This window comes from Oncorhynchus clarkii, chromosome 11 (assembly GCF_045791955.1).
Source record: "Oncorhynchus clarkii lewisi isolate Uvic-CL-2024 chromosome 11, UVic_Ocla_1.0, whole genome shotgun sequence".
Taxonomy (NCBI): Eukaryota; Metazoa; Chordata; class Actinopteri; order Salmoniformes; family Salmonidae; genus Oncorhynchus; species Oncorhynchus clarkii.
Genome location: NC_092157.1, coordinates 13,989,060 through 14,002,007, shown reverse-complemented (window position 1 = coordinate 14,002,007; position 12,948 = coordinate 13,989,060). Strand labels below are relative to the sequence as shown.

Here is a 12,948-nt window from a genome sequence, read left to right as displayed (position 1 = left end):
TCTGTGACTGTGCAAGGCTGAAACAGCTTATTACGATCTTAATGCTGTTATCGCATGTATGGAATATGACTTTCACATCCATCCTGACCAGTCACCCTCTGTATGCTTCCAGCGGCTGAAATAAAACCTCCCAAGGACGTGTGGTTTACTCCGCCCGTTCAAGATGCTCTCTTTCTACTCCTCTTACAAGTGAACCCCTCTCGTCAGTTGTGTGATGCTCAGCCAAGCGGAATAAACATGGGGTCAACTCCAAGTGTCGTTATGCTGGTTGCTGCAAAAAGCATAGAAAGACCAGAGCATCGTCTTTCCTCTCATCAGCGATCGACAAGGACTTGTAGCCCTTTCCTGCCGTCACATGACCTAGTTGCCTCATGGGTGGAATATCAATCACATTTTTCATGTTTGTCACAAATAATATTATTACTATTTATAATTCTAATATGATTGATTTTTTAACCTGCCGAAAATCCGGTGTTTCTATGTCAAACAGTTTTTCTCCTGTGATGTATATGAAGAGTAACATTGAGGTGCAAACTCAAATCTCAACTCTATATCTGACATGGTACAGGTCTTCTTTTTTGATCCCTTAACCATGTGTGTGAGGTGCATACTTTTGTTTGAAAGTAGATTTGTTTATGACTACCATGACCCTGATTTAGCCCACTGCTGTAAAAGGTTTTAAACTGGCAGCCGTGTAACTAACCTCAACACAAAAACGTGGACACTACAGACAGTAATCCTCCTGAATGTTATACTGCCTGAGGGGTATTTCACCAAGCAGGAATGCAGGCTTATGCTCAAAAAACACTTTTGTGATAAAACCCTACATTATCTGGTACTTTATAGGGTACATAGTAGATAGTCCATTCTAAGGGAGGACTATGCCTCAGCCACACTGTAGACTGTCCATATAACATGTATTATATCCCATCAGGCTTATAGCCAGCAAACGTGTGTCCCCCCCAAAGGGTGAATCCATGGCCCCTGTGTCCTTTCCCCCACAACGGAGCTGTTGAAGCTGGGCTTTATTCCCCCTGACAGGACAGGTCTACTCTGGAGCTATAGCTACTCTGTGCTGGTCCATATGTTCTACAACAGCATCTCATCCCGGCGATGACCCCCAAAACAGACACATCTCAGGACCTCCACTTATACAAATGAATAAGAAAGTTGCATACACTAATTTCTTCTTGATGTGGGTTTCTATTTGACCAAGTTGTTTGCTAAAGAGCCTTCATCAGGGTATGAACTTCCCCTTAAATATCCCTACTCCATCTATAGAGTAGATTTATGGCCATTTCAAAAACCATGGATTTCCACAGATAAAATGAGAACATGTGGTGCATAGACAGGCTCTCTTCTCGAGGCTAACCAGGTACAGTAACGTACCCAAAAGGATAAAAACAGTTGAATGTAATTACTTTACAGAAAAGCTTTGGGGAGCCAGAGAGACCTATTATTATCTACACGGCTGTCGAGGTGATTAAAAGCTGTTTTGGGATGATTTACTCTGAGATAAGAGGTTAAAATGAAGACTTTCACTGAATAATCCATCTTGCCCTTGGTGCCTGCTGAGTACATCCTTTCCCTTACAGCACATCACAACCTCAGCAGTTGCAGAGAGAGAGAGAAAGGGGGGGGGGGGTTCTAAATAGGGTTCTTATCACTTACACTGATGGAAATTATTTAAGAAATCTATTTTAAAAAGGGTCAAATTAAAAAAGGGTCAACTTTTATTGAGTTGGTCTTTATCTGTGATTGAAATTCACTGTATACAAAATCGTGTACTGCACACGAAAAAATATATTTTTGTGTGCCTGTCACAAATTTCTAATAAGCAATTTGTGTCTATTTCACAATAATCTGTGATACTGGGTTGGCTATTCATTGTTAAGACTGCATCATCATCATCATCATTAAAGGCACCTTCGCTAATACTGTTAACTGAAACTTTGTTGATTTGAAGAAATTAATATTAAACAAAAAAATATGATATATACTTTCTATATGATGGGATTTAACATTCCAGATTCTGTACATGTTTGCCAGTGTTCCCCTTTGAAAGCCACAGAGAAGGACGTTTGCTATTCATATAGGCTTAGCCGAGAGGCTTATTCTAAATGACACTACTAGGCCTACTGGAGTAGCCAGTAAGGGTGGTGACATGACATTATCTTGGACATTCTGGGCCAAATCTTCAAATCAAATCTAATTTTATTGGTCACATACACATGGTTAGCAGATGTTAATGCAAGTGTAGCGAAATGCTTGTGCTTCTAGTTCCGACAGTGCAGTAATATCTAACAAGTAATCTAACACATTCAGAACGACTACCTGTAATGTAATTCTAATCACCTGTTCACACACCTGTATGTCATTATCACACACTATTTAGTTCAGTTCTTTGCACCCCATCATTGTGAGGAATTGTTTGTTTTGTGACACACTTCTATTCGGAGCTCTGGTTTCCCCGTAATTTATTCCTCCTGTGTATGATAGTTTTTGCCTGCCTCACTAACGACGCCTTTTGCCTATTTCCTGCCTGTACTTTATCAGATTTCCTGTTATCAACCTATTGCCTCCCGGATGACGTTACTAGCCTTTTCCCTGCCTCTACTATTGCCTTTTTGGACCCCCTGTGTATGACCTTCTGCCTGCCCCTGGACCCAGCTACCTGCCTCCTCCTGTGATCCTTTACAATAAACAGAACGCACAACCCTCTGGAGAGCATTGAGCTTGTGGGCGGAGCAGTTGCCGTACCAGGCGGTCATACAGCCCGACAGGATGCTCTCGATTGTGCATCTTTAAGGGTTTGTGAGTGTTTTAGGTGACAAGCCAAATGTATTCAGCCTCCTGAGGTTGTCCTTCTTCATCACGCTGTCTGTGTGGGTGGACCATTACAGTTTGTCTGTGATATGTATGCCGAGGAACTTAAAACTTTCCACCTTCTTCACTACTGTCTCGTCGATGTGGATGGGGGGGATGCTCCCTCTGCTGTTTCCTGAAGTCCACGATCATCTCCTTTGTTTTGTTGATTTTGAGTGAGAGGTTATTTTCCTGACACCACCCTCCCCTCACCTCCTCCCTGTAGGCTGTCTCGTCGTTGTTGGTAATCAAGCCTACCACTGTAGTGTCGTCTGCAAACTCGATGATTGAGTCATCGAGTTGGAGGCGTGCATGGCCACAAAGTTATGGGTGAACAGGGAGTACAGGAGAGGGCTGAAAACACACCCTTGTGGGGTCCCAGTGTTGAGGATCAGTGGGGTGGAGATGTTGTTTCCTACCCTCACCACCTGGGGGCGGCCCGTCAAAGTCCAGGACCCAGTTGCATAGGGCAGGATCGAGACCCAGGGTCTCGAGGTTAATTACGAGTTTGGAGGGTACTATGGTATTAAATGCTGAGCTGTAGTCAATGAACAGCATTCTTACATAGTTATTCCTCTTGTCCAGATGGGATAGTGCAGTGTGCAGTGTGATGGCGATTGTGTCGTCTGTGGACCTATTGGGGCGATAATAAAATTGGAGTGGGTCTAGGGTGTCAGGTAGGGTGGAGGTGACATGGTCCTTGACTAGTCTCTCAAAGCACTTCATGATGACAGAAGTCACTTCTACGAGGCGATAGTCATTTAGTTCAGTTACCTAAGCTATCTTGGGAATAGGAACAATGGTGGCCATCTTGAAACATGTGGGCACAGCAGACTGGGATAAGGATTGATTGAATATGTCCGTGAACACACCAGCCAGCTGGTCTGGGCATGCTCTGAGGACGCGGCTAGGGATGCCGTCTGGACCGGCAGCCTTGCGAGGGTGAGATCTGCACTTACTTAATTCATTGACACACAACTCTTACTGCCGGGGCCTCCCGAGTGGTGCAGTGGTCTAAGGCACTGCATCGCAGAGCTAACTGTGCCACTAGAGAGTTTGGGTTTGAGTCCAGGCTCTGTTGCAGCCGGCCGCGACCGGGAGACCCATGGGGCGGCACACAATTGGCCCAGCGTTGTCCGGGTTAGGAGAGGGTTTGGCTGGCAGGAATGTCCTTGTCCCTGGCGGGCCGGGCACAGTGCACGCTGGCACGGTGGCCAGGTGTAGAGAGTTTCCTCCGTCACATTGGTGCGGCTGGCTTCAGGGTTAAGTGGGCATTGTGTCAAGAAGCAGTGCGGCTTGGTTGGGTTGTGTTTTGGAGAATGCACAGCTCTCGACCTTCACCTCTCCCGAGTCCGTACGGGAGTTGCAGCAATGAGACAAGACTGTAACTATTAATTTGGATACCACGAAGTTGGGGAGAAAAAGGGTAAAAAAAAAGAAATATCATAAATAAAAACAACTCTCACTGCCATTAATGCAAGATTTACCTGCAAGTTTGACATTCGGTTCCTTCTCCCTTTTTAAGACATTAGTGTCACGGTCGTCCTCCTCTTCATCTGAAGAGGAGAGGCGAGAAGGATCGGAGGACCAAAATGTGGCGTGGTATATGTTCATCATGAATTTTAATAAAGAAAACACTGAACACTATCCAAAACAATAAACGAAATAACGACCGTGACGCTAATGAGAACTGTGGTGACACAAGCAATCACCATAGACAATCACCCACCAACAAACAGTGAAACCCAGGCTACCTAAGTATGATTCTCAATCAGAGACAACTAATGACACCTGCCTCTGATTGAGAACCATACTAGGCCGAAACATAGAAGAAGAAGAAGAAAGAAGAAATGCAACCTTGTACTGTATTCAAGGTTCAAAACGGCTTCTAAATGTTTACATTTTATTTTACTAGGTAAGTCAGTTAAGAACAAATTCTTATTTTCAATGACGGCCTAGGAACAGTGGGTTAACTGCCTTGTTCAGGGGTAGAACAAAATATTTTTTTTTACCTTGTCAGCTCAGGGATTCAATCTTGCAACCTTCCGGTTACTAGTCCAACGCTCTAACCACTTGGCTACCTGCCGTTTGTAATTTCCACTTTTAAAATGTCAGACTTGATTTGCCCAAACAAAAAATATAATCAACCAATACAAAAATGTCCATTATTATCCACAAAATAATTCACATTTCCTGACACTGCAGGATTATTTTCATGCTGTGACAAACTGGTCAAATTAAGATTCTACATATGTAGATTAAAGAAACTCATTTTCAAACCGTTGCGGCAAAGCCCCTATACCTTCCTTTTCAATGGCTCGCTAGTCACCTGTTTTCTCGAATTTCACACAGATAGGAGAGCCTGCGTCTCTGATGTTTTCTGGGCTGTTGGATGGTTTTGCGTTAGGTGTTGCTTTAATGAGCTCAGGCCTCAGTAATCCAAATGAACACGATACAGCACTCCATTATATAGACTCTCTGATCATTGAGCTCAGCCATCAAGTGAGCCACTTCACTGGTACTTCTTTTAGTCCCCAGGTGTTTCTCAATTGTCTTAAGTGGCTTTCTCTCCTCGTCTCCTTTCCTTCATCTTTGCTGATCTGAAAAGATAGTTGTATAGCAATATGGAGGATGCTAGAATGGAATGACCTGGAAATCACTTTCACCTGTCTCATTCTTTGATGTTATAATATATAATAATAATAATATATATTCCATTTAGCAGCATGTTAGTTTAATAAGTAGAGGAAAAGAGATGAGGTGAGGATGACTATTTTGACTATTGAGATGCACCCCTTGTGTAGCAGGAAAGCTTTGTAACAGAGATTGGGGGGATAATATCAAATAAATAAAGAGCAACTTGGCTGTATTTGATCAAATACCTAATTGGGTCAAAATCACATACTTTGATGCAACAAAGAACTAATGGCTTTGCTTTCATTTGTTCAACTATTCATGCATAACATTCTGGAGCGTATCTTCTCTAAAAGATACTCAGATCTCTGCCTTTTCACAGCTTTTCAGTTCTGGGTTCTCTCATAAAAGATTAGTCAGAGAGTTACATAAGTTTCCCTCATATCTCATGTCTGCATGACAAATGGCATTGTCAACTCCTGTATCTGTGGTGAACAATGAAATTTGAAATGCTACTTTTGGGGCATTTGTCATATCCCTCAATGGCAGTAGTTGAAAATCACTAATGTCATAATCACCATTCTCATACAATTGATATTCAATTATCACTGACTCATATGGTAGAGTTATGGTGTACTGTAGGCATTCAATAAAAATACATTATGGAAATACAATATTTGCTTTGATTTAAAAGTATAAGGCACAGTACACCAGACAGACTCGGAAATGGGATTCATCTTTCCATCCCCACTTTCTATTGAGAAGTCAGATGACATAACATGATCTAATTATTCTAACTTAAAAAGAGATGTTAATTAAATATAAATATTTTATAGAGAAATTTGCATTTAAAAGATGGAATTGGCATGACTGAACATAAGCCTTCCTCTACACTGCAATAATGCTATGCAGGAGTGGATGCTTAAATATGAATGATGAACTGGGAACTCAGTGTCACACAGCTTCATTTAAAAGAGCCAGGAATGGCAGATGATATATTTTCTCATCCCCTGACATGTAATTAACCTCGCAGTATTCCTTGACCTACGCTTAAGCGGAGGTGAACGCTGGAGTGAGTGACTCCTGGGTCTCATACCAACCCAGGACTGACTGTTAGTCACTCGGTATGAGACTAAAATATGCCGAAAATGTACATGCAATGCACAACCTGTAAGATTTGAGAGTTTATTACAACCCATCATGACCTAAAACGCGACAAACATATGCATGCATATAGGGAGATACTAGAGAAACCAAGGGCTTATAATACCTAGACACAGAGGAAGCCAGTGGGAAAAGCATCCATTCTTGCAATTTAGTAGATTCTGTCCCGAGACTCTGGAAGAGAAGCTTTACCCTGGACGTCAAAGGCTAAGTAGCATTACTTTTTCCCAAAAGTTTGAGAGAGTGAAAGAGTGAGTAAAAGAGAAAGAGAGTGAGAGAAAGAGAGAGAAAGAGAGAAAGAGAGAAAGAGAGAGAGAGAGAGAGAGAGAGAGAGAGAGAGAGAGAGAGAGCGAGAGAGAGAGAGCGAGAAAGAGAGAGAAAGAGAAAGAGAGCGAGAGTCCCAAGAACCTTGGCTATTATAAGAACCTTTAAGAATCCACAAGGTTTGGAAACCGTGGGGGTGATGCTTAAAAGAGTGAACCACTACAACATATTGAGTAACAGCTTCATTTCACTGACACTAATCACCATGGCAAAGTGTGTCATGCACAGACATACACAACATTTGTTTGTTTTCAGGCACAGTTCAACATCCGTTGCTATGATCTTTCTATTGGCCCTGTCACGTAAGGAATATAGTCAGAACACTAAAGGCTTCTAGAGGCTATGGTGAGGTATAGTATCATAATTAAATAGGTGGGCTTGGGTGAAACAAAGTATTAGTCTCCCCCACTGGGAGAAGAAACAGCTTTATGGCCCTAAAAGTCAGAGTCATTTTCACCCAAAGCAGCCATAAAGTAAATGCTATTGGGTGTGTGAGGAGGGTAGGACAAAGTGTGTTCTGTTTGCAGACTTAGAGGCTGTGTTTCGGTACACTCACCTGTATGGCTCTATAACACAGTATTTTCTTGGGGACTTCTCTGAACAAATATGTTGAAATGACATAAAACAAGATTTTGATGAAAAACAGTTTGGGCATTTCTAATGCAGCAAATATATATTGTCTATGCCGTATATATTGTTCAAATGAAGGCTACAATGAATCTGCTCATTGGCAAGAGTGGTATGGACCACCTTTACACACAACCCTATCAATAACAATACAAGGATAGCAGATTAAATTCACTTTAAAATGTTATTATTGAAATGCTGGAGGTGTTCCTCTTGAACAAACTGCACTATACATCCACACTTCCACACTAGCAGAATCTGACCCTTAATCTCACCCACACTTGTTCAGCTAAGTGGGCGTGCATACTCCCCTTCCCTGCAGTTCTGAACAAGACCTTGGTAGAGGTAACCCTGCAGTTCTGAACAAGAGCTTGGTAGAGGTAACCCTGCAGTTCTGAACCACAGCTTGGTAGAGGTAACCCTGCAGTTCTGAACAAGAGCTTGGTAGAGGTAACCTTGCAGTTCTGAACAAGAGCTTGGTAGAGGTAACCCTGCAGTTCTGAACCACAGCTTGGTAGAGGTAACCCTGCAGTTCTGAACAAGAGCTTGGTAGAGGTAACCCTGCAGTTCTGAACCACAGCTTGGTAGAGGTAACCCTGCAGTTCTGAACAAGAGCTTGGTAGAGGTAACCCTGCAGTTCTGAACCACAGCTTGGTAGAGGTAACCCTGCAGTTCTGAACCACAGCTTGGTAGAGGTTACCCTGCAGTTCTGAACAAGAGCTTGGTAGAGGTAACCAAGCACATGGGCTGTGCTTTATATAGAAAGAAGAAACAGTAATTGCACTCCTGTAATTGTGTGTATATCCATCCATCCATCCCTCTTTCCCTCCCTACCATCCATCTATCCCTCCTTCCTTCCTTCCCTCCCTCCATCTATCCCTCCCTTTCTTGCCTCCATCCCTCCCTCCATCCTTCCATCCATCCATCCATCCCTCTCTCCCTCCCTGTGTATGAATCGTGTGCTACAAGAGCCTGTTATAAGCCAAGGGCTGTTTTTCTGAATGGTAAAGAGAAACACAAAGCAGAAAACTAGGCAGAAGCATTGGCTCTCCATCTCCTTTCATGCTGGGGGACTGAAATAGACTTGTTGTGCTCTCTGATAGAAGGACCTAGTTTCCATGTTGTTCTATGCAACAGGCCAGTCTCCAGCCTACTCTTTTATTTCTCATCTGAGAGCTTTGCCCTAAAGAAGAGCCAGGGAAAACCAGACACATCATGTGTGTGTTTCAGATGTAACAAGCCTGAGATTACTGGTAGATCACCCAGGCTTTTGGAGACGAGGACAGGGCCTTTTCTCTCACATGCATGAACTATCTCTCCTGTACTGTAAAACTGACTTTTTTAGGAAATTCTCATCTTGACTCACCTCCATTTTCTATGTTCATGTGTAACCGGTGGGAATTGAACCTGGGTTTCAAGCTCACCAACCCAATGCCTTAACTATTAGACCAAGAGGACACCCTCAGCATCTGAGGGCAACAAAGTGTCAGGCAGGCCCACCTCATTCCGAGAGCATGATTCCAAATCACCTACACTATACATGCATTGCCCATGAATTCCCATGTGTCCATACGCTACATCTACCACTTAATCAACAAAATTATTTAAGACCCCCGACAAGCCCTAAAACCAAAGCAAATAATCAGCTATAGCAACGACACTCACGCATTGCAGTAGGGCTTCTTATCGTAGCCTTTGTAGTTCTTCATGTTCAGAGTCATCTTACAAACATCGCAGTGGAAGCATCCTTTATGCCAATTCTGGAAAAGAAAACACAAATTATATTTCAAGTCAGTTTGACCTTGCACTGGTGCTCAAATCTGATCATTGTGAATGAATAATGGCTTTTATTTTTAATTTAACTAGGCAAGTCAGTTAAGAACAAATTATTATTTACAAAGACCGCCCTGGAACAGTGGGTTAACTGCCTTGTTCAAGGGCAGAACGACAGATTTGTACCTTGTCAGATCGGGATTTGATCTAGAAACCTTTTGGTTATCGGCCCAACGCTCTAACCACTAGGCTACCTGCCACCCCTCAATTAGTTGGGAGGCGCAGAGATGACCGATATTCCAGATTTCTATTATCACAACCAAGTGGTTCTAAACAGAAACGACCAGTTTGTGAATTAATAAGGTCCTCAAGAAGAAAGGTTTATTAACTAAACAAAGGTTATCTATTTCAACTCATTCTGAGGAAATTACTGATTCTAAATTGAGTAAATAATTTTACTAAGAATATATGTCTCTGATGTATAGGGTTCTGAGCTGTCGGCCTACAATAGGACATGCATTTGGTTGCAGATATACCGGTGCTACGACTGTCCACTGGCGTTTCCGCCATGGATTCGTTTGGATGGGTGCCATACAGTATTCAGTGCCCATGATGTGTTCACGTGGATTGCATGTGCGTGATGTAATGTGTGTGTGACGTCCTCAGAAAGTGGGCCACATGGGTTCCATAGGGCCATATGGCCAGGACAAGGTAATGGTTTTAGGTAATGGGTAATGGGCAGGCCTGCGGAAAAAGTAGAGCCAAGGGTTGATGGTTTACAAAAGGGGTCAAGATAAAGGGGTTGGGTTTGACAACTTCGACATAAGACGCTCACTCCTAAAGGACCTTTTTATTATTAAACTGTAATAATAGTAGTAGTAGTAGTAGTAGTAGTAGTAGTATAGACCTAGGTCTGACATAGACAAAAATAATGCAAAGTGCAAGTGCAAATAATGCAAAGTGGCTATTAAATCGATCATTAACTAGTTGTAGGCCACATTCAACCATAAACCAGAATTCATATTTTGTTCAAGTGCACAAAAAGGAAGAGCAGGTAAAAAGAAATTAAAGGATCAGATGCAAGAAAATGCCAGTCATTCCCTATTGAGCAAATCTGAGAATATGTCCTTCAGGGGATAAAGGGTAAACTTGTAGGCTATCCCATCCCCTTGTCATGTCAATATGATGCTCAATATCCTCCAACACTCTTAGGGGGAAAAAGGTGCTATCTAGAACCTAAAATGGTTCTTCAGCTTTCCCCATAGGAGATGGAACCCTTTTTCTGAGAGTGTATACTACAATAGATATGCTATTATAATACACATATCATGAGAGTAACACAAGCTAAGCAAAACCACACTAAAAAACTTTTGGTATAGTCAAACGTAGGCTATTCTGGTTTCGTGCTTAGCAGTGCACTCGCTGTTCTGTATAATTAGACTATGTGGCCAAAGAGAAGTTTGAATCAAAGTTTTAAAAAATCCACCAACAGGCTGCTGAAATACACTGTAGTCAATTCTGATATAGACATTATCACAATTTCAATGCACTCATATGATTATCTCACCTTATCAAGACAGTTGACTTTCTCCGTCGGATAGACAATTTTCCCACAGCGCGCGCACGGAGGGTTCATTTTCAAATATGCGTCTTATTCCCCGCGACAATAAATCAAATGTATTAGTGTGAAAATAGTTATTTGAAATCTGGTAACAGTTTTACTTCACATCCCGAGGTCAAGTCGGTAGAAATAAACAAAGTAGCGCGTCTCTCAGAGTTCGCACAGTCACTATCCTGTCCTGAGTGGATGCCGCATTACAATTGAACAGACGTAAACTGTGGCTGCTTGTGTGACACAGCACCTACCACGATCCAAGCTGCTTGATTCAGCGACAGCGCCAAGCCAGGACCACATGATGTTCCTGCGTTCCTTATGAGAGAGAGAGAGAGAGAGAGAGAGAGAGAGAGAGCAAACTAGGCAGCAAATGAAATTCAACATAAGCCTATTCAATTTAATGTACTGTTGAAAGCTGATGGGTAGGCTAAAATTGTTGTCGTAGGCAACCAAAGATAAGCAATTTTGACTTGTTTATGTTGTGTCAATGACAAAGCATCACATGAACGGTTATCTTTACAATCCTTCATTCTATATCTTTTACTTTGCAATCTTTTAATTTAAAAAAGACTCATAATTCTCTGTAGAACCATCCTTTTTTTGTTTACATCATCCATGACAATCGTAAATCTGTGGACCAGCAGCACGACTGAAAGATGAGCACAGGCAGAAAATGTCCCATGGTAATTTGTGTGAAGACAAAGAGACTGGCAGCATTACATAACATATTCAGTGGGAAGAAGATCAAAGGATCCCATACTGAGGCTTTTGTTTGTATGAGTGCAAGTTAGCCACGAAATATATGCACGACCACATACACAACAGATCTAGAAATCCCATTCACAACAAACCACTTGAAAAAGTGGGTGTGCATCCCCATGTGCATTTGTAATTTGCAATAATTTCCCATTTTAAAAACATTTTCAGTACAATACCCATACCAAATTACTCACTCTCTCATTATGGTCGACTGCAAACCATTTCCACCCCACAGGTCTGTCCTGAAGTGACATAACAGCAGCAGTCAATCAATGAAGTGTTATGGGAAATAGAGGTTCTTGAGGAATAGAGAGGCCCATTGATTGTAACAGGCTGACCTGTGTTTCAATCATTTGGGGAGTGCATGCCAGGCACACTGGACCCACTCCAATTTCCCTACCGCTCCAACAGATCCACGGAAGATGCCATTTCCATCACTATTCACACGGCAGTAACACATCTGGGCAAGAGGAACACCCACAGTGGCTTCGGAAAGTATTCACAACCCTTGACCTTCCCCACAATTTGTTACAGCCTTATTCTGAAATGGATTAAATTGGGTTTTTTTTTGCTCATCAATCTACACACAATACCCCATAGCAAAAAAGCAAAAAGAGGTTTTAAAAAATAAATCAAATAAAAATATGGAAATATTACATTTATATAAGTATTCAGACCCTTTACTCGGTACTTTGTTAAAGCACTTTTGGCAGCGATTACAGCATCAAGTCCTCTTGGGTATGACGCTACAAGCTTGGTACATGTGTATTTGGGGAGTTTCTCCCATTATTCTCTGCAAATCCTCTCAAGCTCTGTCAGGTTGGATGGGGAGTGTTGCTGCACATCATCAGGCCAGAGAATCTTGTTTCTCATGGTCTGAGAGTCTTTAGGTGCCTTGGTGGTTCCAAACTTTTTCAATTTAAGAATGATGGAGGCCCCTGTGTTCTTGAGGACCTTCAATGCTGCAGAAATGTTTTGGTACCCTTCCCCAGATCTGTGACTCGACACAATCATGTCCAATCAATTGAATTTACCCCAGGCGGACTCCAATCAAGTTGGAGTCTACCTGTGCACATGAGCTCAATTTCGAGTCTCATAGCAAAGCATCTGAACACTATCAGTACCAGTCAAAAGTTTGGACACACCTACTCATTCCAGGGTTTTTCTTTATTTTACTATTTTCTACA

The 12,948-nt window shown here is 42.2% G+C and overlaps 1 protein-coding gene across 1 annotated transcript in view; it reads right to left on the bottom strand.

The window, feature by feature from the left end:
• Positions 1 to 11,278, bottom strand: part of LOC139420229 (LIM zinc-binding domain-containing Nebulette-like) — an 87,248-nt gene extending 75,970 nt beyond the window's left edge. The window contains exons 1-2 of the mRNA XM_071170083.1: positions 10,955 to 11,278; positions 9,280 to 9,374 (exon numbers count right to left, since the gene is read on the bottom strand). Of these exons, the coding sequence (XP_071026184.1) occupies positions 9,280 to 9,374; positions 10,955 to 11,023 (164 nt within the window). The 5' untranslated portion in view covers positions 11,024 to 11,278. The remainder of the gene's footprint in view (positions 1 to 9,279; positions 9,375 to 10,954) is intronic.
• Between the last annotated feature and the right edge of the window lie 1,670 nt (positions 11,279 to 12,948).